The 26,719-nt window shown below is 42.9% G+C and overlaps 3 protein-coding genes across 3 annotated transcripts; 1 reads left to right on the top strand and 2 right to left on the bottom strand.

The window, feature by feature from the left end:
• Positions 1–2,779: 2,779 nt before the first annotated feature.
• Positions 2,780–13,195, bottom strand: efemp2a (EGF containing fibulin extracellular matrix protein 2a). The gene is made up of 11 exons (XM_070836534.1): positions 13,033–13,195; positions 8,147–8,426; positions 7,470–7,518; positions 7,126–7,314; positions 6,464–6,586; positions 6,235–6,351; positions 5,546–5,665; positions 5,317–5,436; positions 5,023–5,149; positions 4,301–4,496; positions 2,780–3,732 (listed from the first exon to the last, which is right to left on the bottom strand). The coding sequence occupies exons 2-11, from the start codon at positions 8,246–8,248 to the stop codon at positions 3,559–3,561; spliced, it is 1,317 nt and encodes a 438-aa protein (XP_070692635.1). The 5' UTR covers positions 8,249–8,426; positions 13,033–13,195; the 3' UTR covers positions 2,780–3,558.
• Positions 13,196–14,633: 1,438 nt separating this feature from the next.
• fibpa (fibroblast growth factor (acidic) intracellular binding protein a) lies at positions 14,634–19,286 on the bottom strand. Its single transcript, XM_070836868.1, has 11 exons — positions 18,917–19,286; positions 18,712–18,796; positions 18,317–18,515; positions 17,911–18,037; positions 17,144–17,244; positions 16,755–16,888; positions 16,093–16,201; positions 15,903–15,966; positions 15,709–15,795; positions 15,461–15,558; positions 14,634–14,929 (listed from the first exon to the last, which is right to left on the bottom strand). Exons 2-11 carry the CDS (start codon positions 18,794–18,796, stop codon positions 14,860–14,862), a joined length of 1,074 nt encoding a protein of 357 aa, XP_070692969.1. The 5' UTR covers positions 18,917–19,286; the 3' UTR covers positions 14,634–14,859.
• A 4,238-nt stretch (positions 19,287–23,524) lies between these two features.
• ccdc85b (coiled-coil domain containing 85B) lies at positions 23,525–26,452 on the top strand. The gene has a single exon (XM_070836971.1). The coding sequence runs from the start codon at positions 24,274–24,276 to the stop codon at positions 24,874–24,876; it is 603 nt and encodes a 200-aa protein (XP_070693072.1). The 5' UTR covers positions 23,525–24,273; the 3' UTR covers positions 24,877–26,452.
• The last annotated feature ends 267 nt before the right edge of the window (positions 26,453–26,719 follow it).

Raw genomic sequence — 26,719 nt, 5'->3', positions numbered from 1 at the left:
CGTTAATGAACTAATCTCAGTGCTCGGAGGTTGTGGGTGGAGGAAAATGGCACTCCACTTCGCTCTTTCATTCATAAATATAATACCTGCATTGTGGTGTAGTGGAGGGGGAAGGCATCGAGGGCTTTTTGTAATGCAGCAGGAGGAGATCAAAGCGTTAGACCTGGGAACAGATTGCTCCTCCATCATGGCAGCATGTCTCAAACGGGGCAACAGAACAGCATTGTGTAACATGGAAAAGGTGTCTTTTCTGCCCGCCATGTTTGTTCCACCGTGGTTGGTGGACTCTGGCCCGCATGGTCCTTCGTTTCTCCGCTTCCGGCCCCACGCCGTCCCCCACTGCGGCCTACAGGGCACGGCTTGCCCAGAAATGAGATCATACTTGAGCAAAGGTGCCAAAAAATATGAGGCCTGGGCACTCCAGCACTCCCCTCTGCCACCCCAAACACTCCTCCCACTTGTCTGTGTGGGCAATGCCACTCACAAACACATGCTGTCCTATGTGAACACCCACATCATGCACACACACGGGCACATGAACACTGACACAGACACAAGCAGATATTGGATGCAAACACAGACCTACAGCACAGATATACAAATGCTTTATTTGAACCCTGCAGTTACATTACTACACTCACACACACACACACACACACACACACACACACACACTGTCTCTCCTCTGTGCCCACTGTACTGACACAGTGTCCATGGATGGATTATAATACAATGGACACATAAAAGGCCCCTCACCTCTACTACACAGACAAAATGGCTGCAAACATCTTGCATCTATAGAGTCTGTAGTAGTTTGGTGTTTGGCCTCACTCATTTTAAGTCTCATTGTGGTTGTTTTATGTGTATTTTTAGTTGCTTAGCATCTCTTTGTGGTCTTTTGTGTCTCTTTGTGGTCATTTTGCGACTCTTTGTAGGAATGTCTTGTCTATTTTTTGTCATTTTGCATCATTTTTTGTCATTTTGCATCTATTTTTAGTCTCTTAGTGGTCCTTTGCATCTCTTTGTGGGCCTTTTGTATGTCTTTGTGGCCATTTTACATGCCATTTTGGTCAATTCTAATCTATTTATAGTCATTTACATCTAAGTGGTGTTTTACTTCACTTTGTGGTCATTTTGCGAAAATTACTTTTGTCTGGAGGTTTCTGTGTCTTTTTGTAGCCGTACTGCGCCTCATTCCGGCTGTTTTTGCATCTATTTTTAGTAATTTTGCATCTCTTTGTGGTCACTTAGAGTTTCTGTCAGTGATATTTTGCAGGTGAGGCCCCTGGTCCTGTGCCCGGTAGGCCCATTCAGTAATCCATCTATAACAGTCTCAACCTGTTTCAGTCTGGTTATCTTTCTGTCTGACTGCCAACAGGAAGTAACTGGAGACCACTACACTCTCTGAATGTGAGCACACACACCTCCTACCCTACTTCACTCTTTAACACCATCACCAGACTCTGTTATCATTGTTCTCCATCATCACAAGATGCAAAGTTATGCAAGAAAAAGTCTGTGCTACAATATACTGGAAAATATTTGTATGCTGTAGTTTCTGTATTGTACATTATTTGTGAGAAGTAGACAAAGTTGCCATCACTTTTTCCTCCCACAGGTGTGAGTTCATGGAAAACGGGAGAAAATGTAGGCTCACTAGTCAATTAGGTTATAAAACCAACACTCTCTCCTCAGGTTGTTGCTATTCCTGGACTGCTGCTGTGAGAGGAGATCTGTGTGATCTGCTGCCCCCTGGTGTCTGAACGCAGTCTGCTCTGATTACATAAAACAGGGCTGTGTGTGTGAGTCATCACCCCCCAGTGAGGACAGATGGGAGGTGTGTGTGGTGTGTTTGTGTGTAGGACTGGGCGGAGCAAACAGCAGTGGACTGTGAAATAAGGGCTTTCCCCTCTCTCTTTTTCTCCCTCTCTCTCTTTTTCCTTATTTTTTTTGTGGGTCAGGAGAATCACTTGGGAAAGTGAAGTGCTGTGACAGTAAAAATAGAACAAAAGGCTGCAGAGCTTCAGTCTTGTCAGGTTTAAACTGCAGCCATTTGCTGCCTTGCGTCTCTAATTTGAGCTTGTTAGTAAATTGATTCAGGATTACTCTGCCTCTTCCAGGAGCAGAAATTAAACATTTTAATATTATTATTGAAGAAGAGAGAAATCAAGATGGGGAAGTAATCTTTCGGTCTTTTTTGTATGCTGATATGATTCCAGGATGAGGGATGGTGTTAGCTGATGATCGTGTAGAAAGAGGCAAACATATTTTGCTATGGAGGTCCGTGTTGAGTGTGTGGGCACAGATCAATCTATCTTCTGACCTTCTGTCTTTCTCTCTTTATATAAAACTCGTCTAAAACCCAAAGATATTCGGTTTGTAATAGTATCAAACATAAAAGGTGCAAATCTACTGGAGAGACTGGAACCAGCAAGGCATCTAATGCAGTTCAGTCCTACAATAGATCCTGCCTCCATGAGGATTATAATGTTCTGTTTTTGTTGAAACTGTTTTAGAGATGTGATAGATTCAGCTGTATGGTCATTTTGGAAGATGTAGGGGTTGTGGTTTCTATTAAACTGTACTGCGGTGATGTAGTCTAGCTTTCTTTAGTCTAGAACACAAAGATATTCAGTTTATAATCGTATGAACCACTACCAGGGAATGTTTTGCATTTTTTCTTGAAATATAACTGAATTGTTTGATCAAATATCAGAATAGTGAACTAATTAACTAATTGTTTTACTGTGAAGAGGTCCCAGAGGGAGGGATGCAGAGATGAAAAGGTATATTGTTTTATTTGGGTTTAAATTTTAGACAAAAAAGTACAACACAAACAGCAATGTGACAAACCTACAAAAGGCAGTGATGGAGAGCATGAACATACAAATGAACAGTGGAGGGTGAAGGAGGAGCGCGGATGCTGAGGTCTGATCTGAGTGGTTACTGAATCACGTCTGTCAACAGGAAACAGGGCCGACAAGAATAAAGTGACAAACAGAGCGGAACCGAAGATAAGGATGTAAACTGGTGAAAACAGATTAATCTAGTGACGCTGGGCGTGAATCACTCCACCAGAAGGCAGACAGAAAATATGCCACACAGATGTGTTATAACCCTGAAACCAGACTGATGAAAATAAATCTTCAGGATGAAATCCCTTTTTATACACACTGAGCACAGAGTGGTGTTGTCAGATAGCTGTTAAGTAAAAAAAAAACAAACAAAAAAAACAACCGTAAACATGACACATTAAACACAAGGGAGCAAATTTGTCTGCACTAATTACTTCAAGGCTGTTATCTATCTGTGAGACATTAATGTACTGGTGTACTGTACATGTGCATATTCTTACACATAATATGGAGCGGTGACAGAAATGTGTGGCTTTCTTTAGACAACTAAGTACAAAAAGCTAAGAGTGTAAAATCACAGTGACTGGTTGAACTGCATCGACCACTTTGGTTTTACAGCCCCATTTTCCTTTTTTGCATCTGTGTTTCTCCCCAGCTCTCTCTTTCTTTCCATCTTTCTCTGTCCCTCCACTCTTCTTCTTCTTTAAAAGGTGTACGGCCCGACGTAGATGGAGAGTCTGAGGGCGGAGCTGGTCTGGTAGCTGCCCTGGTAGCTGAGCAGAGGGTTGACTGACACCATCTCCAGGTCCAACGTGTACTCTCTGGGCCCCGAGACAGCACGAGCCAGCACCAGCATGGCGCTGATATTATTGATTTGCTGGAGAAAACAAAACAAATATTGCTGAACACATTTCTCACAGAGGAAAGACTATTTCTATGTGAGCGACATGAGGTCATGGGTGTTTTACACATCCAGGAATAGTTTGACATTTTGTAAAATATACACATTCCTGTATAAAGACTGGAAAAAAAGGGGGAAATAGTTACCCTGCTCTGCCTAAAGAGGAAAAAACATCTACAAGCAATTCTAAGGCTCAGAAATAAACATCTTATATCTTTAAACTTTAAGTCTTTGTGCTATGCTAATCTTGCTGTAGCTTCATATTTACCATACAGACATGGTAGGAATCTTCTCATCTAGTTATTAGCGAAAAGCAAATGAGTGTATTTCCCAAAATGAACTATTCCTTTAAGAAGCTCTGTAAGAATGTTAAGGGTGTAAGTTGCCCCACCCTAACAGGACAGAGTTAATCAGCCTGCATGTGCCCACACAATCCTGAGAAAAGATCTAATTAGGTTAAACACTATGATATATCTGGTTTTAATTTGAAGAGGATGTATGGACATGTGTCCTCTGACTACAGGTTTGCAGAAATAATTCTCACCCTGATATAGAAGTCTCCGTTTTCGTCACCAGAGCGGATGCGGAAGGTGTTGTAAGCCCCCGGAGACACACTGGTGGCCTGAATCTGGAAGATATCGGAGGGCACAGAGCGCTCCGAGGTGATGCTCATGTAGCGGTGGACAATGGAGAAGGGCAGATCTCGACAGGCAGGCTTGTTGACAGGACACACACAGCGGCTGCACACACAGACACACACACACACAAAAGTAAACAACAACAGTGAGAATTCACTTTGAGTGTTGCACAGGAAACTGTAGTGATATTTGGTGCAGAAAAAGATTAGTAGTTCATAGATCAGCCAGCAGAGGGAGTAATATGACTGAGTGGAAAGTTCTCCTAAAATCTAAACAAAAATTGAACAGTAGCCATTTTTTGCCTCATGTTTTTCTAAAACACATTTTATATTGGCAAATCATCTGGGATATGTTAGTAGTGACCCACACCTGTTACCAATCCAACACTTGTTCACGTCTGTAATAGTTTTCTTATTGCACTGGACCTTGTTCAAAAGAAAAGGTTGCAAGTTGGACTCATATGTGGAAAAAGTAATTGGGGTAATCTTGCAGTCCGAGCTATACTCAATACAGGGGTTGATTATATTCTGAGCTGATGGCCAGCACATATTTCAGTAATTGGGAAAAGCTGTGTGAAAGTGTGTGTTTGTGTATGAACACACACAAGCTTTCATGAGGTGTCACTCACTTCTCAGACACCTGTACATAAGGGTCTTGGCATCGGTTTGTGTCCACACACTGGTATCTTCCATGGATATTCACGCAGGTCTGTGTGTCGGTACACTGGTGTTCTCCCGTTTCACATTCATTTATATCTGCAGAAGAAAAAAAAGCTCATGATGTTCGATCGAACAGGAACAGGATCAGAGTGGAGCTGCTGTCAAAGAATGAATAAGTATTGACTCAGTGCAGCATTTGTGACTCTGAAAGCACAGAGAGGTAGGTGTTAGTTTTGGGAGGAAATGGAGGCGGGTGTGCTTACCCTGGCATAGTCTGGTGCCCAGCAGCTGGTATCCTTCTGGGCACACGCAGGAGAACTTTCCCGGTTCGTTGACACACTGGTACTGGCACAGGTAACTGGAGTAGCTGCACTCATCGATGTCTGTCAAGTTGCAAGTTTTATTAATTGTTCACAATTAGAGGTGGAACGGGAACAGAAAACAGAGCAGATTGGCATCACAAATGCTTTACAGACAGAGTGGGTCTCTTACCGTTACAGGCAAAGCCATCAGGGCCCAGCTCGTAGCCCTGGTCACAGCGACACAGGAAGGTGCCGTACGTGTTGTAACACCTTTGAGAGCAGGGGGCACCCATATCACATTCATTCACATCTGAAAAGAGGGAGGGTAGATTCAATAACTCATCTTTGTAACTTGACGTATTCCAAAAAGTACATAAATAAATAAAAGCTGTTACAGGATCAAAGCTCAAACTGAAAGCAGAAGTCAGAATGATAGCACCCAATACATTTAAAGGCCTTGAAAACAAATGTTCTCAATCAGTTTGTTGCTATGAGTGATGGAGTCCAATTTGAAAACCAATTTTCTGTCAAAGTTGGAACAATTTTAGTTTCTCTCTGTGCTGTTTTTCCTCACTGGTTTAAATGTAATGACAGATATGTGATTGTTGTTGATGTTGTCAGGCCACCGTCACATTAAAAGTGATCAAACCACAAGTGATGAAGCAAAGTCACTCAGTTTTTGTTGTTCTCTTTCAAGACCCTTTAACAGAAATGGTTTGAAACCACAAAGGCTTGAAGACATTTGACAAAGCTGAGTGAGTCTCTGTGGGACTGAAATTGATTGGAAGGTATCAGTACAGTGTGCAGACCTTTTGCCTGATTTCAGAGAGTGGCTGTGACAGCTCAGTCTTGTAATCAGTTGCAGAAGGCGTCACTCACCGATGCAAGACCTGTTATTTCCTGCCAGCTGGAAACCAGGTTCACACTGACAAGAGAAGGAACCAGGGACATTGACACAGCGATGTTGGCAGTACCTGTACCTGCACTCATCGATGTCTGAGAGAGAGAAATAGAGTCAGAAGAGAGATATTCATAATACTTTTTCTGAGTTGCCATATTTAAGCCTGCTTAGCTGCACTAGTTCAAGGATAAATTCTGATTATCTCACCAATGCACTCTGTGCCAACCTTGCGGTAACCATCTGGACACTGACAGGTGAAGGCACCCAGTGAGTTGATACACTGCTGGCTGGGCTGACAGTCGTGTTCGTCTCGCTCACACTCATCGATGTCTGTGTTTGTGGGTGAAGCAAAACAAGGACACACACACAAAAAATACGTGTGAGCAAACGCAGCATCATTCAGTGTGACAGGAAGATACAGCGTGGCTGTTGGAGGGCAGACGATAGCGACTGTTCCCCTCATTTGCACCCAACAGCTGAAAATATAACATCATGTTGAATCATGTTTGCTGTCTCATGCGGGCCACATGAGCACCTCTCCAAGGAGGTTTCCTGCTGCAAGCCTGGTTCTTAAAACACAGCAGCTGTTCTCGCGTGAAATCTTCCAAATTCCTACACTGTCTGTCTGCCCCCCGTGGACTCATACTCACTCACACCCACACAAATTGCACCAACATGCTGCCTCCAGTGCCAGCACCTGCTACAGCCACCTGTCCCTCACATTCTGTGGCCCCAGACAATAAATTTACACAATCACACACACACACACACACACACACACACACAAAGACGCTTAATGATCACTCATCCTGTGGCCACCTGTCCACCTCCAACCCCCAAACCTACAAACCTACAAACCAGACACCCACCCACACAGCTGTCTCCCTGCGCCTCGTAGCCCAGAGGGCAGGGGTTAAGGGTCTCTGTAGGCGTGATGGCGGGCTCTGGGGCCGGGATGACTGACGCAGAGCGGGGAAGGCACAGGTACCCTCCATAGTGGTTGAAGCACTTCATTTCCCCTTTGCAGGCATCTGGAATGGTCTCACACTCATTTATGTCTGATGGGAGACGCAGAGACAGAACTTAAGGTACTAACCATACCGAATGAAAAGGATATGACAGGATGTGAAGAGCAACAGGATGATCAAAGCTGTTACTGTTACATAATAATTAGGTGGTGAGGTGGAATAAATGCAGGTGAAGAGAGCTTTACCTTTGCAGTGCTCAGTCTGAGGGTCCCAATGGTACCCATCTGTGCATTCCTACAAAGATCAGCAGAGAGAGAGAAAGAGAGTGTGAGAAAATGACAGAAAGGAAGATGTGAACAGGCGCTCTGAGCCAAGTAGTTGCATAATAAATTCATAATGCATAATAAATCCCCAGTAGTGGGATGCAAAAAAGACACAGAGGACAGAGAAACTTGTTTCCTCTGGAGTCATGTAGGAGTGCTGGGCAAGAAAGACAAGACGTCTGCTGCTGTTAAAGGATTTGTGACATTTTAAACTTCTTCTCTTAAGCCAAATGTCACTTAAAAACAAAGAACTTAAGACTGCTCTTTGGAAAAAGGGTCATTATCGTTCTGGAAGAAATACACTGCTGTGAGCTTCATGGAAAGAAAAAGTGAGGCCTAAAGAAACATGGAATTAAAACAAAAATAACCCCCAGCTATGACTTAAATATAAAAAGGGGAAACTGCTGTGGAATATTAAACACAAAGAGGATGAGGAAATAAATGGAGCAAAGATTTGAAGCCAGCATTTGAACACAAAAACATTAATATCAATTGACAGGTGTGATATTTATTTATATGTGTGATATTTTATAAGTGGAAAAGAAGAAGAGAAGATGCAAGGAAAAAGAGGAGAGAGAGAGAGATTCATCCATCCTTACCGTGTAGGTGTCACTTTCTGTAGGTGGCTGTGAAATAGCACTGCGGAGGAGCACAGACACACATATGCACACGCACAAGATTGACACACAAGCACCCTGCATACTAATGCACTAATTTGTAGGCGACGGGGCAGGAACACACATATAACATGCACACAAACACACCAAGACACACGCACACACACACACACACACACACAGCTATCAGACAGGTAGCTCTGCTTTAAAGATGAGAGAGGCAGCTGACTTTGTGATGTGCAGCGCAGCCAAGAAGTGGTATCTGTATTTCAAAGAGAAACAGGGGGAAAGACATAAAAAAAAAGGCAACATTAGAAACGTAGAAGTCACAAAATGGTTCGATTCAGTCTAAAAAAAAAACACTCTGGTTCTATAAGCTGTTCCCACTGATGAAATGGATAAATCAACTCGGAGCTAAAGCGCTGGAGCCAATTTTTAAGTAGTCAGTCACAACACAAACAGTTAGCTTCTTGGACCTGATTCACTGTTTGTCAAGCAAACAGTTCCCCCTTGATCGCAGCAGGAATAAATTGAATGAATCACTTTGCCAGGTAAAAACATAAACATTGTGACGTACTCAATCCTTCTGCTGAAAATAACAAAGTCAACAACACAGAAATACTTTCATATTAGCTGCTCACAGAAAGCCCTCTGTGTCTGCAGACTGGCAGACTACAACTCACTGGAATGATAAGTTTCGCTGAGTGCTGCCTCCAGAGGTTCGGTTTACTGTGCATCAGAGCAGCGTTAGTGGGAGCACATGAATCCTGGCTCTTACTCACATATTTTACAACAGCATCTCCTGTTCAGCTGCTTTAATTTCTGAGATAAATTTGACAGTGTTGTGTCTCTGTAATGTAAGAGGGCATATGTCTTTGACAGTCATGGAAAATAAATCTATTCAAGTACCTCATGAGAGTGTAAATTGTATTGTTGCTCTATTTATTTGTTTAATTCATTAATTGTAGCATTTCCACTTTGTCTTACTTTATACTCAACTACATTTCATTGAATTATTAGTATACAATAAAATGTGCCAGCGGTTTGGCGAGCATCACTTGGCTCTGCAGTGGGTACCAGGCTGTGCTGTCAAAAACTTACTAGGGCCCCATGACAGGCAACGCGATGCTCTAGCCATGACACAACTTACTTTGAAGCTGCGTTTCACTCCTCCTGTCACTGAAGCAGAGGGCTGATACTCGGCAGCGGAATCCAGCCTGATATCTACATTATATCTGCTCAGGTTGAGCTACAGCTGCTGGCCCTCATCTTCATCTGAAAGCCACTGGCCACACAGCTGTCCACCCAGCATCCCTGTGCCACTGGTTCCACTGGCCCCTTGACCTTTCTTACCAAATAAGTTATACCAAAACTACTACTACTACTACTACTAGTGTGTAAGAGTGCAGCGAAGTCTACAGATCCATGCTCAGTGTTTTCCGTTGCCCCACTTTACCTCTACCCACAAGACTCAACACACCTGTAGCAGGTTATATTCATTTTTGTCTATTATACCAACAGCTAACAGCATGCTAACAAACTACACCATGTCAAGGTAGTTAGCATGTTGCTCAACCCACCAAGCAGCACCCAAATAATCATCTTAGCAAGCAGTAAGGCACACACACTCTTAGGTACTACATCACCTTAGGCTGACTAGCATGCTACCATGGCTAACTAGCATGTCTACTAAATGAACCAAGCAACCTGTTAAACTTGCCAGCCCACAAAGCTTGCTAGCATGCTAACTCAGTGCTAAGCTAACCAATGTACTGTCTGAGCCACCAGACAGTACACAGCATTTTTGACCCAACTACCATGCTAGTTAGCATAACATACTAACAGCTAGTTAGCTTTTGGACATATTTTACTTTGTGCTCCACTACATTTATCCGATGACTTAAATTGATTGAACATTCAAATTATTGTGGATTAACGCCCACACAGGTGGTTTCAATCACATGGCTGATTAGATGGGCACAGGTTGGACTTAAGAGGTCACCAGTGACAAGCTGTAACCTGGACAGGAGTGGATCTTTTACTTTGCAGACTTTAAGTACTTCTTCCACCACTGGCCTTTTCTACAATGGTCTGTACAGTGCAATGATTTCTGATGTAAATTTATAGTGAATTATGTTTGGTGAGCATGCCAAAGGACTGGGCTTTTCTCCCAGCAGAGACACAGCTATCGTTCAGTTAATGTTCCTGGAGAGAGGCTATAGCTGACCCTAAACATAAACAAATCACTTATTCCAGCGCCCGCAGACCAAAAACGTAGAAAAAAAAACAGGCCAGTTCAAGGAATTCAAAAAAATTCTGAGCAAGTGCTGTTTGCAATGTCAGTGAGCTCCAGTTAAAATACATGACAGGAAAGTTATAATCACTGCCTGTCTACGTGCATAGACACACGCTCTGATGTAAACTCCACAGGCCACATTTACAGTCATTGCTTATTGTTGTATTGCATGATGAGACAAACAGAGGGCCAAAGGGTAATGCGGACAACCTCAAATACTCAACGGATGACATCACAGGCCATTCATGACCTTTGCATGGTGAGAAGCAGCAAAAGACATCTTCACCCTGTAAGCACAGACGGTAACACATACCACAGTGCAATCAGAAAGCCGCAGTACGTGACCTCTCTGAATTGGATCGGTGACCACTTACAACCAGCGAGAATGTGACCCAAAACCACCCAAAAACAAACTGACCATTGGTCCGGGGTCCAGTCAGTCACTGGCTACTGAATGTGGGCAGCAGGGATGCATGGGTGTTGCCTGCTGCCGCTGGAGATCAAGTGGCGGTGGACCTCTGGAATGCCCGTGGCAAGGATGTGGGCGCCAGTTCCCAGCTGGGATGCCCTGCCACGGCAGTGGTTCCCAGAGTATCAGGTTCTGGGAAACCCCCCATGGTTCACACAAGAGGATAGCTGGTGCCAAACCTCCAGCCACTGATCCCCTAACCCCTCATCTCTCCTCGTTGTGTAGGAGGATGTCAGAGGATGTGGCCAGAGTGCAGAAATTCATTGTCTGGGTTTTGACTACCAGTGACGTAGAGAAACAGGTTGACTGTAAAACAACCTCTCATGACAAATAAGCGGCAAGTATTTTGATTACTCATTTCTGTAATTTATCAATCAAAAATGCCATTGTTGGTTCCAGCTTCTCAAATTATAAGGATTTGCTGCTTTTCCTTATCATGTATGATAGCAAATGAAATCTCTTTTGGTTTTAGACAAAACAAGACCTCTGAAGACATCATCTCGGGTCAAAAGAACTTGGTATGAGCATTTTTACTACTGACTGTTGATATCTACTAAACAAAACAATGAATACCGCCACTTGATCTCCAGCGGCAGCAGGCAACACCCATGCATCCCTGCTGCCCACATTCAGTAGCCAGTGACTGACTGGACCCCGGACCAATGGTCAGTTTGTTTTTGGGTGGTTTTGGGTCACATTCTCGCTGGTTGTAAGTGGTCACCGATCCAATTCAGAGAGGTCACGTACTCCTATTATGTTGCTCTAGTTGAAAACTCAAGATGTTACTGCTTCAACGCCTGTTAAGTACAGTATTGACACCTCTCATGATAAAATAATTATAATCTAATATGATTAGGCTTGTGTTGGCTTCAGTAACAGCAGGCTGACCCATTTTTAGAATCACACAGTCAGCACAATTCAGCAAGCAAAATGTTATAAAAGTGACCACATGGGGACACACACTTGGACCACACACACACACACACACTGTATTCTGTAAACTGCAGAATGGTCATGTGTTGTAGTGTATACATGGCTAGGTTTGTGTTGTTCTGCTCGGTTGTGCGTGGAGCAGCCTGAGAACACGGTGGCCCAGCGCGCTCAAGCTGCGCTTTGTTACCATTGTGGCAGTGAACCTGCAAATCCACAACCAGGGGGTCACCATCTCTCACACAGACTTAACTCCTGTTCTGGGAAACACCACAGCCAATAATGGATTGTGGCCTGTAGGAGAAGTTCACACAGTGTAACTGTAAGTCCCTCCTGAGCTGCTCTGTTCTCCCAGTGGTGATACTGCTCTGTCTCCCAGCGTAAAGGCTGTTTAAAGGCTGTGATGTATTAGTGTATGCATGCATTGTGGCAGGAGATGATGGGTCGCACTCAGGGGAACAGAGCTCCTTCCTGTCACCTTTATAATCCCACCTGAGTAATTATGGTGAGGGTGGAACTGTCACATGCTGGCTATTAGGAGTATACTGTATAAACAGTGATAAAATACACTGTCAAATATTAGTAAGGCAGCAGCCTAGAGTGTGTGTGATCCATTTTCCAAGCGTGGTTTACGTGTATGTGTTCCCATAGCTGGCACCTGTTTCTCTTGTTCAGGAGCTGCAGTTCTCTTTACTTTTCTCTTTCTCTCAGAAATTCAAGTTAGAACTTGTTGTTTTTTCTCTCTCCTCCCAAGCGACCAAACTGAGAATGTGACACTGACTTTAAATGTTGTTGAAGGTGGAAGAATTTTGCAACATACTGTTCAATAATACATGCCCTGTGACTCATTGCCTCTCTTCCTGTCTACCCTCCTATTACAGTCTGAGAAACACAGAGCCAAGAAGCAAACTACACAGACTGTAGGCCACGTTATCTTGGCTCTTGTAAGGAGCCAAGTGTAGCTGGGAGAGCAGAGCAGAGGAGAGAGCAGAGCAGTGGTGCAACTGTGACGTGTATGGCCTGTACCAGAAAAGTGGGTAAGAGGCACATCTCACCTCTGTTTCTTCTCCCTAAAAGTCTCGTAAACATGATAAGTCACCAACCCGTTCTCTATTTGACACAAATCTCTTTTACCGTGGTTATTAGACCTTAAACAAACACAGGAAAACTCACAGATGAATCTTTTCGGATGGGTCTTTTGTCTGTCTGTCTCCTTCTGACCAATGTGTCCTTCTGCTGGCTGCAGTCGTCCCGGCTGAGCTGGCGTACAGAAGTGGTCCCTTAAACTCCTGCCTGTATGACCCTGAGAGAGTGAGTGGGGAGACCGACAGCTGGAGCAGCTGAACACATGCAAAGGGAGGGAGAGAGAGAGCGAGCGAGAGACAGAGAGGAGAGAGAGAGAGAGGGAGGAGAGAGGGACAGCCCATTCTTACCCCCCCGGCCCCCTGCACTGCCATCCTCCACTCTCAAAACCCCCTCTCCCCGACCCCCCCAGGATGCGAATTCCTGGTCTGCGGGCCAAATACCAAAATTCCAAATCCGTCCAAATCGCAGGCGGAACAACAACTCACAGATTCACACACTTGCCCCCCCATCTTCTTACAAAATGCCCCCTCTCACTGGTCCCACAACACACCTGGTTTCATTTAAACTAAACCCCCACAAAAGCCCCAAGCTCTCCCACCCTTTTCTCCCTCCCTTTTCCCATTTACCCCCCATCTATCTATACTTGCCTCCCACATCTTTTCCTTTTTTCCTCCATAAAGCGACTAAAGCCCTTGCTCTCGTCCAATCTGACATGCAGGATATTTATAGCGGGGGAGAGAAAAGTTAATGGAATGTGGACAAAAATTAGAGAGTAGAAGACAGAGAGAGAGAGAGAGTGTGGAGACCTATTCGGAAAATGTGTCAGCTTATTTTGCAGAATAAAGTGGTGGCGCTTTCTGGGATGAAATACTGAAAATAAACTACTATAATTATTCTTGACCAACGAACCAACTTTGCTGTTCCACATTTGCACATGACTAATCCATTACAGCAAGTGGAATCACTTTTGGCAGTATTTTTTTCTTGCAAAATTTGCAGTCTGTTATGTTGCAAACTGGTTAAGATGTTGCTTAACCCACATTACACTTCATTAGTCTGACTCAACTACAAAAGTCAAAGTTTACGGTCACCCACAAAATAAAAGCCTCTTCAAAATTAAATGCGCAGCAAGCACATTACTACAATTGCAGGATTCATTCCAAGATACGTTCAGAAATGTAACACCCATTACGAAATTATTACCTGCATTAAAGTTTAAGACCCAATATTCTTAAATAGACATAGATATTTTTAGAGAGTGCGATAGTTCTATTTTTTAAATTATGGGAGTGATTACTGTATTTTTCTCCTGTGTTTGCTTCTTAGCCTCAGAATGTTTATCTGCCCTGTCCTTCTGGGTGGTGGCAGAGATGGCAGCTGCCATTACAGGGAATGTTGTTAAAAATCACACTGATAACCCCCCAGTTGGTCCCTTATTCCCATGACCACACACAGGCATCCCACACGCTGGCTGAGGCCTCACTTCACATCATATGTAATCTACTGGTCATATTTAACATCTTTACAAATCTGCTTTGGTGATTTATATCGTCTCTCTCTTTATCTCTAATCTCCATCCGAAACTCACAAGATCAATAAATCTTGTCCCTGGGATGGGTTAATGATAACATCTCTTCCAAATAACACAGCAGATAAAACATAAAACAGAATGACATTTTCATGTAAATATGTAAAATTTTATTTACAAACCAATTTTACAGACACTGCGGAGACACTAGGGCTTTGGACAAAGAAGCTGAGAGCGATAATTGGGATTGAGAAGCAGAATTCATCATAGCTGACAAAACAAAGCCGAACAAGCACAAACTGAGGGGCTAGCATAACGACTTCAGCGGGGGGAACAGAGAGAAAACAAACCGAGGGAAGAGCGGGGAGTGGGGCGAAGAAAAACCTTCAGTCGTGATACATTTTGAAGATACAGCTTTTGATGACGCCCATGTATCTTTCCCACACAACCTGATGTCTGAGGGGCACAAAACAAACAGACAGAAAGAGAGCAAAGTGTAAGTAAATGGAGCAAGGAGGTAGTATAAGTCTCATGACAAACTGTAATTGTGAAATCTGAGTGAGGAGCGTAAATGAGGCAATCTTTGTCCACTCTGTGTAAATGGAGGGGGGGGATGTTTCTTTTTATGAATATCTCTTTGTTAAGCATGTAGTGGTGCAGGGCTGTGTAAACCCTTAACTACATTCCAGAGTGTTTGCATGAGAAACAAGGTAACTACAGTTTAAGAAATCAGGGCGAGATAGGGTGACACCCACTGGTAGAACAGAGACGTCAATATTAGAGAGGATTTTAACATACAGCTTTATCCTTGCGCAGAGTTTAATGACTGCCCAAGTGTTATTATCAGTTAGTTTTATCAAAGTCCTCTACAAAACCCTGACTGTATTTTTAGCATGGGTAGCCCCCATGGGAACTGATAACCCCGGCAGGATTGGTGACAGGCTCTACTCTACCTAAACTTTACAGAATAAAAGCACATTAACTCACTTGAATGTGTCGAGTATGTGTGCAGAGTTGGTGTAGTGAGTGAGGTAGAGTCTCATGTCTGCAGCTGTCCATCGGTCGGAACGACACGGCTCAATAAACTGGGGGAGAAAAAGGAGGGGAAGAGACGTTACATCACACGGCCTCAAAGACAGACTTTAAAAGTGGACCCTGCCTCAGAAAAAAGGGTTGAATGATCTGCCTTTGCTTGAAACAGTTGGAAAAAAGAAACTATATTTTGTAGTACACACCTTCTCCACAAGGTCGATGAAGAAATCTCTAACATCTTTTGTGTTTGTTAACTTGGCGGCGATGTTGACAAGGCCTCTGGAAAGATTCTATTAGAGGAAAAAAAGAATAACATTCAAAAACTGTTATTCCCTTTCATCACAGATGTTACAGATCAAGTAAATTCAGGATAGTATGATGGTGTGATGTTTCTCACCTTGAAATTAGCCTCCATCTCATTAAAACCTTTAGTTTTTCCTCTGAGGGCTGTACAGACCAGACTAAAGAGAGGGAAAAGAATGGGAGAGAAGTTGTTAATGACAGGGTGTGGATAAAATTATAATTAAAAGTCAGTATGTTTGTCAGTAATCAGCACAAATGTGTAGATTTTTCTGCACATGTGTTACCTTTTGTGCTGATCCAGAAGATCTTTGTCAGTGATTAAAATCTTCAATTCTTTCAGCTCTTGTAAAAACTCTTTGTCGAGATCCACATCCATGTCTTCCACCATGTTATCTACAAAGGAAACCCAAGTCAAACACGGTCAAATCTGTTTAAAGGATGTCTTTTCTAATTACTATTATCGCTTGTTGTGCTTTTTCTTATAATCATTCAATTAGAGTGCTATTACTCAAATTCAGCCCGACCCAAATGACATCTTTCAGTTATAACTGGCCAATTGGCAACTTACAAATTTCAAATCTTCATTCTAAAGAGGATCTGCAAAACCTGAAGGACCTCTGGTGGTCAGTGAGTCTCACTGAAGGAGGCGCCACTCTAAATGCTCCTTATTCATTATAACCAACGTAGACAGCATACCTCTTCTTCTTATGCCAGACATTTTTTAAGTCATTTTAATATTTTGTGTCAAGTTCCAATTGGTTTTTTTTGTACTTTTGTTCTTCTTGGAGTTTCTACAAAAGCGTTATCACTCTGTTGGCCTAGTTCAGATAGTTCCAGCTGAATAATATATCTATTATGTAACTGATTAAAAATGTTATATGTACCCCTCACATTTCAGATAAAAATGTCAGCAAACGGCCAAAACAAACAAGTGAAAATGGCTCACCAACAGCCCCAACAGTCCAGTTGTTGATAAGCTGCCCAGCACAGAAAGCAAAGTCCTGGAAAGTGAGATATTGTAGCTTTCTTTTCCCTGTCTCAAAGCGATTGTTGGCAAAGAAAACAATGGCAGCATAATCCCTGAAACAAACAGAGACAGCATTATAGGAGCTAACACACAAAAAAACAAAAGAGGGAGACTTAGACTATCATAAAACTAGTTTGAATATCCTGAATACGTCATGCCTTTTCAGGTGCTGTTTTGTTAGACTTAGCCAACAATGCAAACCCATGTAGTAATTCATCACGAAATAAAACAAATTTGAAGCAATACCAATGCTTTGGGAAATAAACCTGAGGCAGGTGGGCTTGTGCTTTGTTCTTCTTATTGATTACCTTGCAAGCTTGTCAGAGAGAAGAAAATGCTGACGTATGTTCTCCACCAGGGGTCCCTTCAGCTCTTCCACAACTTTGAAAACACGTTTGAAGTTGTCAAACTGGAATTAAACGAATTGCGCAGGAGTTTTACTAAAATTACAACAATGTGACGTGTGTAAAACCAGCATGCGTACTTGCTCTACAGACATCCAGCTGCCTCAGCACAACCAATAACCTGAACTCACTGCTAGACAATATATTAGACAATAAAAGGTGTCAATTGAAAATGTTAAATGTCAGAAATTCAGCTTGTCACTAAAACTCATACAAATAGAAACCAACTACAGTGTAGTTAGTTTGTTGATCAAGACATCACATGCAATACCAATATAAAACTAAAAGCCAGATTTTAGGAGCAGGATCAAATCTCAGCAGTTCACAACAAAACAGAGCAGGATCTTTTAAAACTGCATGAGGCTCCACTGATAAAGCAGTGACCATTTTAAAACTGATAATAAGGATGAACAGTTAGATCTTAGAAAAGAGGCACTTACCGACATTGAATAGGACAAAGTTGACTAATTTCAGTTTCACCAAATTATTCTGGCCCTGTCAACAAACATGCTAGCATTTCAACCTAGTGGCCTTCATCAGAGCGGAATAAACTGGTGAAATGAGATTAGCCAGCTTTGCCCCTGAAGATCTGTGTGTGTGTGTGTGTGTGTGTGTGTTACCCTTTAGTTTGGGCGATTTAACGTTAACACAGATGTTCCAAGTGCACTTACCTGCCGTCTGCAGCTCTTCAGTGTCACACTTGTCTTGGCACTGATATCATCCAAGTCTTTCTTGGTTCCTTTGGAGAGTTTCTTTCCCAAAACTTCACGGACAAATGAATCATCAAAGGCGTAATATCTAAACAGGGAAACAGAAAAGTGAAACTTATTAAGAATATATTATCATTTACTACGTCAAGAAATAAGAATAAAGTAATGGGGTTTACTAACAAACATATGCCAAGGTAACATCTCCCTTAAGAGGAGAATAACCTAGTTGAAGGACTAGATATATTCCAAGGATAGAAAAATCCATAAATCCTTAATTAAACGAGACATGTATGACATACATTTAAATCAGCCACTGGAAACACATCAGATAATTGAAGGAGAATTACAGAGAGCACCATTACTGCACCTCTCTATGAGGATGGCTTGTCGATGAGGTGGGATCTGGAACAGCAGCTGGTTGGCTAGTTTGGACGGGCTGTGCAGCAGACGCTCACACATCTGGAAAGTCCTGTACTGGTCCATGGTGTCACTCAGCAGAACATCTGCACTCGTCTCACACTCCTCCATCACCCCTCCCTCCATCCGTACCTTCACTGCATCATTAACTGTTGGATAAGTCAGACCACTGCATTAAATTATGTTTTTAAACAATCTCCTCCCCTCTGGGGCCCAGATTGTGTGCATCTTTGCAAAACATCTCTTGACAAACAAGGAATCTGTAAAAGCAGCTCTACTCATCTGTATATACACCTGGAGTACTCTATGACCCAGAGATCCATACATCTATGGTGTGACCCATACCTGTGTATCCATCCAACCAGAGCTGGTAAACCTCCTCATCCATGATAGTGGTGTTACCCACGAACACATCCAGCTCTACTGCCATCTACGTGGAGGCAAAGAAGTAAACGCAAGTGGGTAATGAGATGTATAACATGCGTTCGTCTTAAATCAGATTAGTTGATCACTGAAAGAGCCTAACAAAACCAACAGGGCGACACAGTACCTTGTTTTGAGCGTAGTCCCAATCAGTTTCAAGCACTGGGCTACAATACAAGCTAGCATGCAGAGTATACCGTTAAATTCTACTGGTTGAATTTATTTCTTCTTTCCATGGCGTCCTAATTAGCGAACATCCTCTATTAAAGCCTGCCTAGCAGCTTAGCCTGCTGTGCTAGCTAACGTCACGATGTTAGCAGCGCCAGAGGAGACTAAACTGACAACCCGACAGCAAAACGGCAGATTAACAATGAAATTAACATGACGGTATAATCAGGTAACTGGTGGAGGTTATTTAAAACACGAACATGTGCTAAAATAGTTGCGTCGCTGTATTACTATGGGTGCGCAGTGTCAACAACAGCAGTCATGCAGCAGCTTCTTCCGGTTTGGTCACGTCACAGGAAATGCTGCTCCAAGCATCATGCAGTACTCAAGTACAGGTAACGACGACCATCAATAGCTCAGGTGCTTCACTTCGCTATTTTATTTGCTACTTTATAGCCGCTGGGTAAGATCTTACATGACTCAAATCAAATTCATTCAAATTTCATTTAGGTTAGAAAACATCATCATCAATATTTATTAAATAGTGGTTTCTGCTGTGACTGGAACAATCAATTGAGTTGGACTTCATTGAAAAAAATTGAACAAGGCTGGTTTGTATATTCTGTAATTGCCAAACTGTTGCTTACACCTGCCACAGCTGTCTCAAGAAGACCTCCTATTCTCAGGTTGTTTGTGTATTATCTGTGTGATGCAGCACTGATCTCACGTCTGTCAGTGCTCATGATGAAAAGTGCTTGGTGCCAAATAAAGATGTCTTGCCATGTACAATAGTTAATTATGTATTTTTTGATTACAGCACTGAGGGCAAAGTTTAGCTGAAGACTAATCTCTTGTCTTCGTCCAGGCTATATGTCGATGTACATGATACGTGGAACATGAAGTCTAGATTAATGTTTAATAAGCATCACTTATTGTCAGAGTAAAACACTACAGACACACAACTTGCAACAATATTACCTTTTTTGCTTTAGTGCAGGGAAATAGTTGATGTTGTGTTTAGAGACTTCTCCTTTATTTTTGACTTGTCAGAAGCCCACAGCAATTATAGTCATAGTCATGTAGTTTCCATGTATGTACTGTAAATAAAGACAGTGAAACTTTGGATTGTGTCTATAGAGCTTTAATGTTGACAACTAAAATGGCCAATTAGAGTACTTCATTATTTCAGCCAATCAGAGATCTCCTTTCTTTTGACTAATCAGAGAGGTCCTTTCTTTCAGCCAATCAGAGTGTTTCTTTCTTTCCCTTAGCCACCAATGCTTAGTACCTGATAAGGATGACTTGCTAAGTACAATAGTTAATTACATATTTAAGGATCGCAGCACTGAGTGAAAAGTTTGGTAGCAGACTAATCTCTTGTACTCCTCTTAACCAGCGCCTTTGACAGAGAGTAGCGACACTCGCAGAGACTTCTGTTGTGTAATGCGGAAGTAACGTGTGTCATGAAGAGAGCAACAGTTCTGAACAGGTGTAGATCAGATCGGTAATATGTGTCATCACCACGCCACTTTTTTAAGGAAAACAATCCTCTGTCCCAGTTAGACGGTGACAGAGTCCGTGACAGCTGAAACGATCCTGACAGAAGGGTTTTATGGCTCCAAGCTACATGCTAATGCTACAGCGCTACTGTGCCGCTTATCTGCCAATGTGTGAAATAAGCAAATAGAAATTAAAAACCCGTTAAAGAGGAGCTTTTAGTTGGACCCGTGTTGTTTATAGGCCACTAGCAGTTAATTAGTGGTTGAAGTTCAGGCTACACTGACCGGGTAATTTACTAACCTGGAGCTTCAGTAAGGTAAAGTCAAGTGTCCATCAGGCTGATGTTTACATACACCAGAGAGTGGATCAAAAACATCTTTTAGGTGTGTCTTGCGCTTTTTAGGTCAATTAGAGTGGATGTATATCTGCTTGACATGGTCATTTTTTAAAGTAATTTCATTCAGGTGATTTTTTTATTGTTGTTTGGTACTGAGATTTTACATTAAAGCCTATGGAGGAGGATGTTCTTAAATACAGTATATTTTGTGCAGTTCCATCTCAGTAGTAAAAAGATACAGTGTGTGTAGTAACCCAAAACCTACATCAATGGTCACATTTTAAATATTATTACCACACTGCTCAGAATGCCTGTTGATTTTTTGTTTTGTAGGATTATATGTCCTACAAATGCTTTTATTCTGGAACAATCATACGACAAATTTTTGCTCTGCATCGGTGCATCCGTGTGTTAGCAGCTCCTCCCCTGACAGAGCTTCTCATTAGTAGTCGGCTTCCACATTTTTATCTATCTGCGTTCCTTCTGCGCTTCTTGTTGCCTCCTGTTCGCTACACTGTGACACTGTACACTGTTATCGTAACAATGCAGCGACAATGATTGCATGTGTGCGCCACTGTTGTTATTCAGCCTGTTCCAGCTACAGCTACAGTCATAGCCATGTCCATGGTTACAGCAGAGCCAAGGCAGACGACTCCCAACCTTTGTGGCTACAATCTGACACAATGGCGACAATAATAACGCACCAAAATTGTATTACAATAACAATAACACCAAAAAGCCATTTATTTCTAATTCACTGTTTTTTCTGACCAGCAAACACACACACACAGATATATAGATATAGATATATAGACAAAATCGCAGTGCAGACAAATTTAACAGTTGAACAATCTAAGATAAAGCAGTAATGGTCAGTGTTCTTTGGGTTTCTATCAATTAAATTATATTGATTCTAATTAGAGATAGTGCACAAACAGTCCAGTACTTTATTTGAATACCATTATTATCGAAAGCATGAAAACCAGTTTCATTTGGTGAACTGATGTGGGCTATATAGGTTTACCTCAGGTTGTCATGCTTTATAATATACATTCTTTGTGCTGCCCCCATTTCTAAACCCAGGCATAATATTGGGGGTGGCTTGCAGCATGCCGACCCACCTTACAGCCTGGTCAGGGTTGACTGTGAACCTTAAAGTAAAGTTTTGGCAAAAACAATATGACCATTTGGCCTGCTTCCTACGACCTGGGTAGCCTACTTGGACGATGACTTCAACATCCAAGGAGCGGATTGTAGCCTAAACCCAATAGATGACTACATCCAGAGCTATATCACTTTACAGTATAGTCCCAAGTGCTGTCACTCAACACAAACATGCCATGAAGTGAGAACGTCATGAATAGCCAGACGAAAATCAAACGACAATGGAATTATGTGAAGATTCAAATTACAACCTCGCATTTGTCTGCCATGCAGTAGCCCATTGTTGATTTCTGCCCTTTTATTTGTACTCGGGGTTATTTTATGTGTCAGATCAGAGATAGGCCTCTGTGTGAGCACCGGCCCCCCTGTGTGCTTTGCTTGCTGCGTGTACACAATCTGCTCTCTTTTCCTCTGGCGATTAATCTAAATAAATCCCTGCAAATCCCTCTCCTCGCCCTCCCTTTTCTGTGTTTCTGAATGTGTCCTTCAAAATCACAACATAAGGGAAAACGACTCAGTCAACGTGTCTTTTTGTCGGATCTCTCGCCGCACATCAACACTCTCATTTCTAACCTCACATGACACCCTGATTCCACCCCCAGTTCCCCCTTGCACGGTTAACACCCTACATTGTTATGGCCTCAGTGAAACAATGGAGGTGGGACAGAGGGCGGAAGGATGTGGCTGAATGCCTCAGCATAAACCCATGGAAAAAAGCCTGCAGTCACACTTTCCGACAGAGTCCTGAAAAGAAATGAGTACAACCAGGAATCAGTCGTGATGGGCTGCAACTACATTGTACTGTACATGTCTATCAGAGGTGGCGTGTAGGGCCTACTGACGTGTCTCTCCTGTTTTATAAAGGGGTGGGGGTTTGGGTGGGTGTGTGTGTGTGTGGGGGGGGGGTTATTTGTGAGGACGAGGTTATTGAAGTGGGTTCACGCGTGTCTTTCCTACTCATTTCCTTTATAAATTGTGCTTATCCATGTTGTTTTGGTTTCAGAGCATGATAGAGGTAAAAATATGTTTTTGAATCCAAATGGGGGCGCACAAGATCCCGAGAGAGCACATGGAGCAGCTCTTCATCCTCACATCTTGGTGTTTCTCAGTGTAGCTGAGATGGCCAGAGTCACTTCAGCTGGATCGCTGATTCTATTTGGCCATTTTACACCCATACCATTAGTGTGATACGCCAGGAAACACTGGACACCTCAGAGGAAACCACACATATTTCTGAACACTATCTAACCAACATATCAAAGCAGAAGTCTACATCAACACTAAAACTTCCGGGAAAATCACTCAAAATAAAACCAAAGTTGCCGAGGAACATGATGGCATTGAAACAAGAGTAACTCGCCATCAGTGGAGGTAAACATTGCAATAAGAAAGAAACCGATATTGTATTCCTCAAAACAAATGTAGCAATACCTCCTCACTCCTTTCATCATAATGTCACGAAACGGCGCTTTTATTTTGAAGGCCGTAAAGACCGACTTCCGGTACTGCAACAGCTTGACGCGCAGCTCGCTGCTTAACGGAGTCACAGCCGTGAAAGTGGCGGAGGCGGACATTGTTGTGGTAAGAGTCCAGCCCCGGAGGATGAGCACAGATGATGCATTTATTGTGTGCGGATAGAAGACGTGCTTGGATTGTGATTCATTTTGTTTTTGTCTCAAAAGAGTGAATCGTTTTTTTGGGAAAAGGGAAGACAGAAAAGCTGCTGTACCGTACGGACTCATCCTCCAGCCACCGGAGTTCATTCAGCCGAGGCGAGCCTGATGAGACGATGCCAGCGATGTAAAAATCACCACATCTGCAGGGTGTGCATCCGAGGCTGCTGGATTAAGCCTCCGTGGATCGACCAGGCCTCGGTACGTCCAGTCCAGAAGAGCCCACGGGGCGGCTGTTGCCTTCAAAATAGTGCGAGAGAAGGTAAAATAAGGACAGTTGTAGTCTTGGAGGCCTTTGGGGAGCACAGCCTGCTGTTGAGAGGATGACAGACTGACATTAACGGGGGGTTGCGGTGCATTTTCATACACGACCTCATTAAGACATTGCCCACGGAGATCAGCCACTGGGTTCGGCACAAAATAACACTGAAGTCACAGCGCCTCGAAGAAAGCCATCTAATTAAAGATATCACATGTTTCTGCTATGATTTGGCCTCCGGTGCTGTCGTGATCGCACACATGACATCTGGAACACGCTGGATGCAGATGAAGACGAGGATGTGATGTGTTGAGCATCCAGCTACATCTCAGCGCTTTTAATATACTCTCAGGTACCCTCTAGGTGTAGGTTTTTAATAGAAAATGGGTAGCGACGGCGAGATAATAAATAGAGAGCTGTCAAAGATGTCTGACGAGGATTTGCTGGCGTGCTCCAAAGAGGAGCTGGTGAGCCGGCTGCGTAAAGAGGAGTCGGATAAAATATCAGCTCTCATCCAGCGAGGACGGCTGATAAAAGAGGTAAATAAACAGCTGCAGGGACACCTCCTTGAAATCAGGGAACTGAAAGTCATCAATCAGCGCCTGCAGGAGGAAAACGTGGAGCTGCGGGACCTGTGCTGCTTCCTGGACGACGACCGGCTCAAAGTGAAGAAGCTGGCCAGGGAATGGCAGCTGTTCGGGCATCACGCAGCCAAAGTGATGCGGGAGGACCTGGGCGGCTACTTGAAAAAGCTCGCCGACCTGGAGCGCATGCAGGACGGGCTGGTGAAGGAGAATTTGGACCTGAAAGAGCTGTGTCTGGTCCTGGAGGAGGAGTGTGTCAGCAGGAGTGACTCCAGCCCCGGAGGGTCCACCGAGCTCAACCTGCCCTGCATGGTGGCCCGGGACCTGGGGGACGGCAGCTCAAGCACAGGCAGCGTGGGAAGCCCAGACCAGCTTCACCTGGTGTGCTCACCTGACGACTGATCGCAGCTTTTTGTCAGCAGTCAGGGCTCCTCCGGCTCAAAGAAGGAACATGCAGAGAAGGGGTGATGTGATTGACAGAGACTCAGAAGCTTTGTCGGACAGTACAAATCAAATTGGTGCAAAAGCATTAGGGCTTTCTGAATGCTGCAAAGATGTGTGTGCCACTAGGTTTTTTTGCCACTAGGACAAAGATTCTCCCACTAGAGACATTTTCAGGACTTTACAAAGACACTTAATAGATGTTTGCCAGATGATAATGTATCTTAATTTTACAGTGTTTTTTCTAATTCTTCTGTTTTGGGGAAATGCTCCTTTTTTCAGTGGTCTGTTATTGAAAAAAAAAAATGGGACCAAAAAAGTGGGTCACACATATAAATTTATCTCATGCACTGGACTAGCCTACACTGGTAGAAGCCTTTTTCCTATTGCACTGGACAGCGTTATCATGGATCTTTGTATCACAGATCTAAAGATTCATTTCAATCCAGTTTTGAGCCATATTTAGTCCACTGAAATCCAATAGCACTGAGATAGACGAGTTGTGATAAAAGAAAATATGGAACTATTTGATATTTGCTTTTGCTAGACACCCAATAATGTGTAATATTTTATGCACTCTCTCCCTCAGGACAGGATTGGAGTGCCATGTGTGCATGATGATTGTCACCATTTGTACAGGCCTGTTAACCAGTCTGATGTGAAGGCCCTTCAGGTTAACTGTGGGTGGGGCCGCTGTGCATTATGTAGAGTACATGTGCTAGAGCCTGGGCAGAGCCAGCACACTAGTTAGGGGTTTGGATCAGACGACATAGATGTCCTTGGACCTCACTCAGAGCTGAATTGAATAAGTTCTGTCACCTTTTTTTAATCCAACTGGAAACTCTTTGTATCAAACTGGAAGGTCTACAAGTTTGAATGATTTCTATTCTATTCGATTCTATTCTATTCAAACCAAGCTGTTTCAGTTCACTTGTATTACATTTTTTATTACATTGTTGTTGTTAGTGTTCAATTAGCGTATCACAGAGTTTGTTTAAGTTGGCGGTGGTCAGCTTGTCTTCTGTAACTCATGCTTTGTATTTAACCCTGTAACATTAGGGATAATCTTAACTTTGACCCTTCTTTATCTTGATTTATCTGTATTAACTAGCGTTACTAACCGATTTCAGTTTAAATCATAGATAATGCTCATGGATTAGAAAAGATTTATTTTGTCGTCAGCTGTTTATTGGTGGGCTATGCTCGTAGTGCATTGAAGAGCTTTAAATACAGTGGGTATGACACTTTGTGCCGTTCTGACCTTTCTTTGTGTGTTTGACTTTGCAGAAACAAGCATTTACATTCACACAACACAGAATGAAGGATTGATTTCTGCACTTGCTGTTTTCACCTTCGTGTCTGAACCGACTGTGCATGATTGATGCTCCCTTCTTGTCATACAGACTGACTTTATGGATGTTCATCAGTTTTATTTTTGGATCCCTATTTGCACAGTCTGGAGAGCTGAAGAGGGCAGTAATGCTTTTACCCACTTAGTGATGCACAGACGCCCTTTGACAGCAGCACACTGATTTTTTTTTTTCATGCTCTCTAGCTCTCAATCAGACTCCTGGTTCCATCACTATTTCTCTCTCTAACCCCATTTCAGCAGAGCAGTTCAAGGCCCTCTGAGCCATGTATGTATTAGCATGAGATTCGCTTCATTTTTTTGGAAATGGAGCGACGGAGAACACAATGTTCACAGTTGAGGAGCATGGAGCCGTCATTAGAGCGTGTCAATGTATCTTGCAGCCATCAAACTATTTTAGTGAGTGTCAGTAAAAGGGCTGCAGTTTATGATTGT

The sequence above is a fragment of the Pempheris klunzingeri genome, chromosome 9, assembly GCF_042242105.1.
Source record: "Pempheris klunzingeri isolate RE-2024b chromosome 9, fPemKlu1.hap1, whole genome shotgun sequence".
In the NCBI taxonomy this organism is placed as follows: Eukaryota; Metazoa; Chordata; class Actinopteri; order Acropomatiformes; family Pempheridae; genus Pempheris; species Pempheris klunzingeri.
This window is presented reverse-complemented; position numbering and strand designations above follow the sequence as displayed.

Coding starts and splice junctions, on each gene's coding strand:
- efemp2a (XM_070836534.1), bottom strand. CDS start 8,248: ATGCAGGGTGCTTGTGTGTCAATCTTGTGCGTGTGCATATGTGTGTCT. Junction 5,437..5,545: donor TGATGGCTTTGCCTGTAACG/GTAAGAGACCCA, acceptor GCAACTTGACAG/ACATCGATGAGTGCAGCTAC. Junction 3,733..4,300: donor ACGGAGACTTCTATATCAGG/GTGAGAATTATT, acceptor TGTTTTCTCCAG/CAAATCAATAATATCAGCGC.
- fibpa (XM_070836868.1), bottom strand. CDS start 18,796: ATGGCAGTAGAGCTGGATGTGTTCGTGGGTAACACCACTATCATGGAT. Junction 16,202..16,754: donor CTGGACTGTTGGGGCTGTTG/GTGAGCCATTTT, acceptor TTTCCTTTGTAG/ATAACATGGTGGAAGACATG. Junction 15,559..15,708: donor TCATCGACCTTGTGGAGAAG/GTGTGTACTACA, acceptor TTTCTCCCCCAG/TTTATTGAGCCGTGTCGTTC.
- ccdc85b (XM_070836971.1), top strand. CDS start 24,274: ATGGGTAGCGACGGCGAGATAATAAATAGAGAGCTGTCAAAGATGTCT.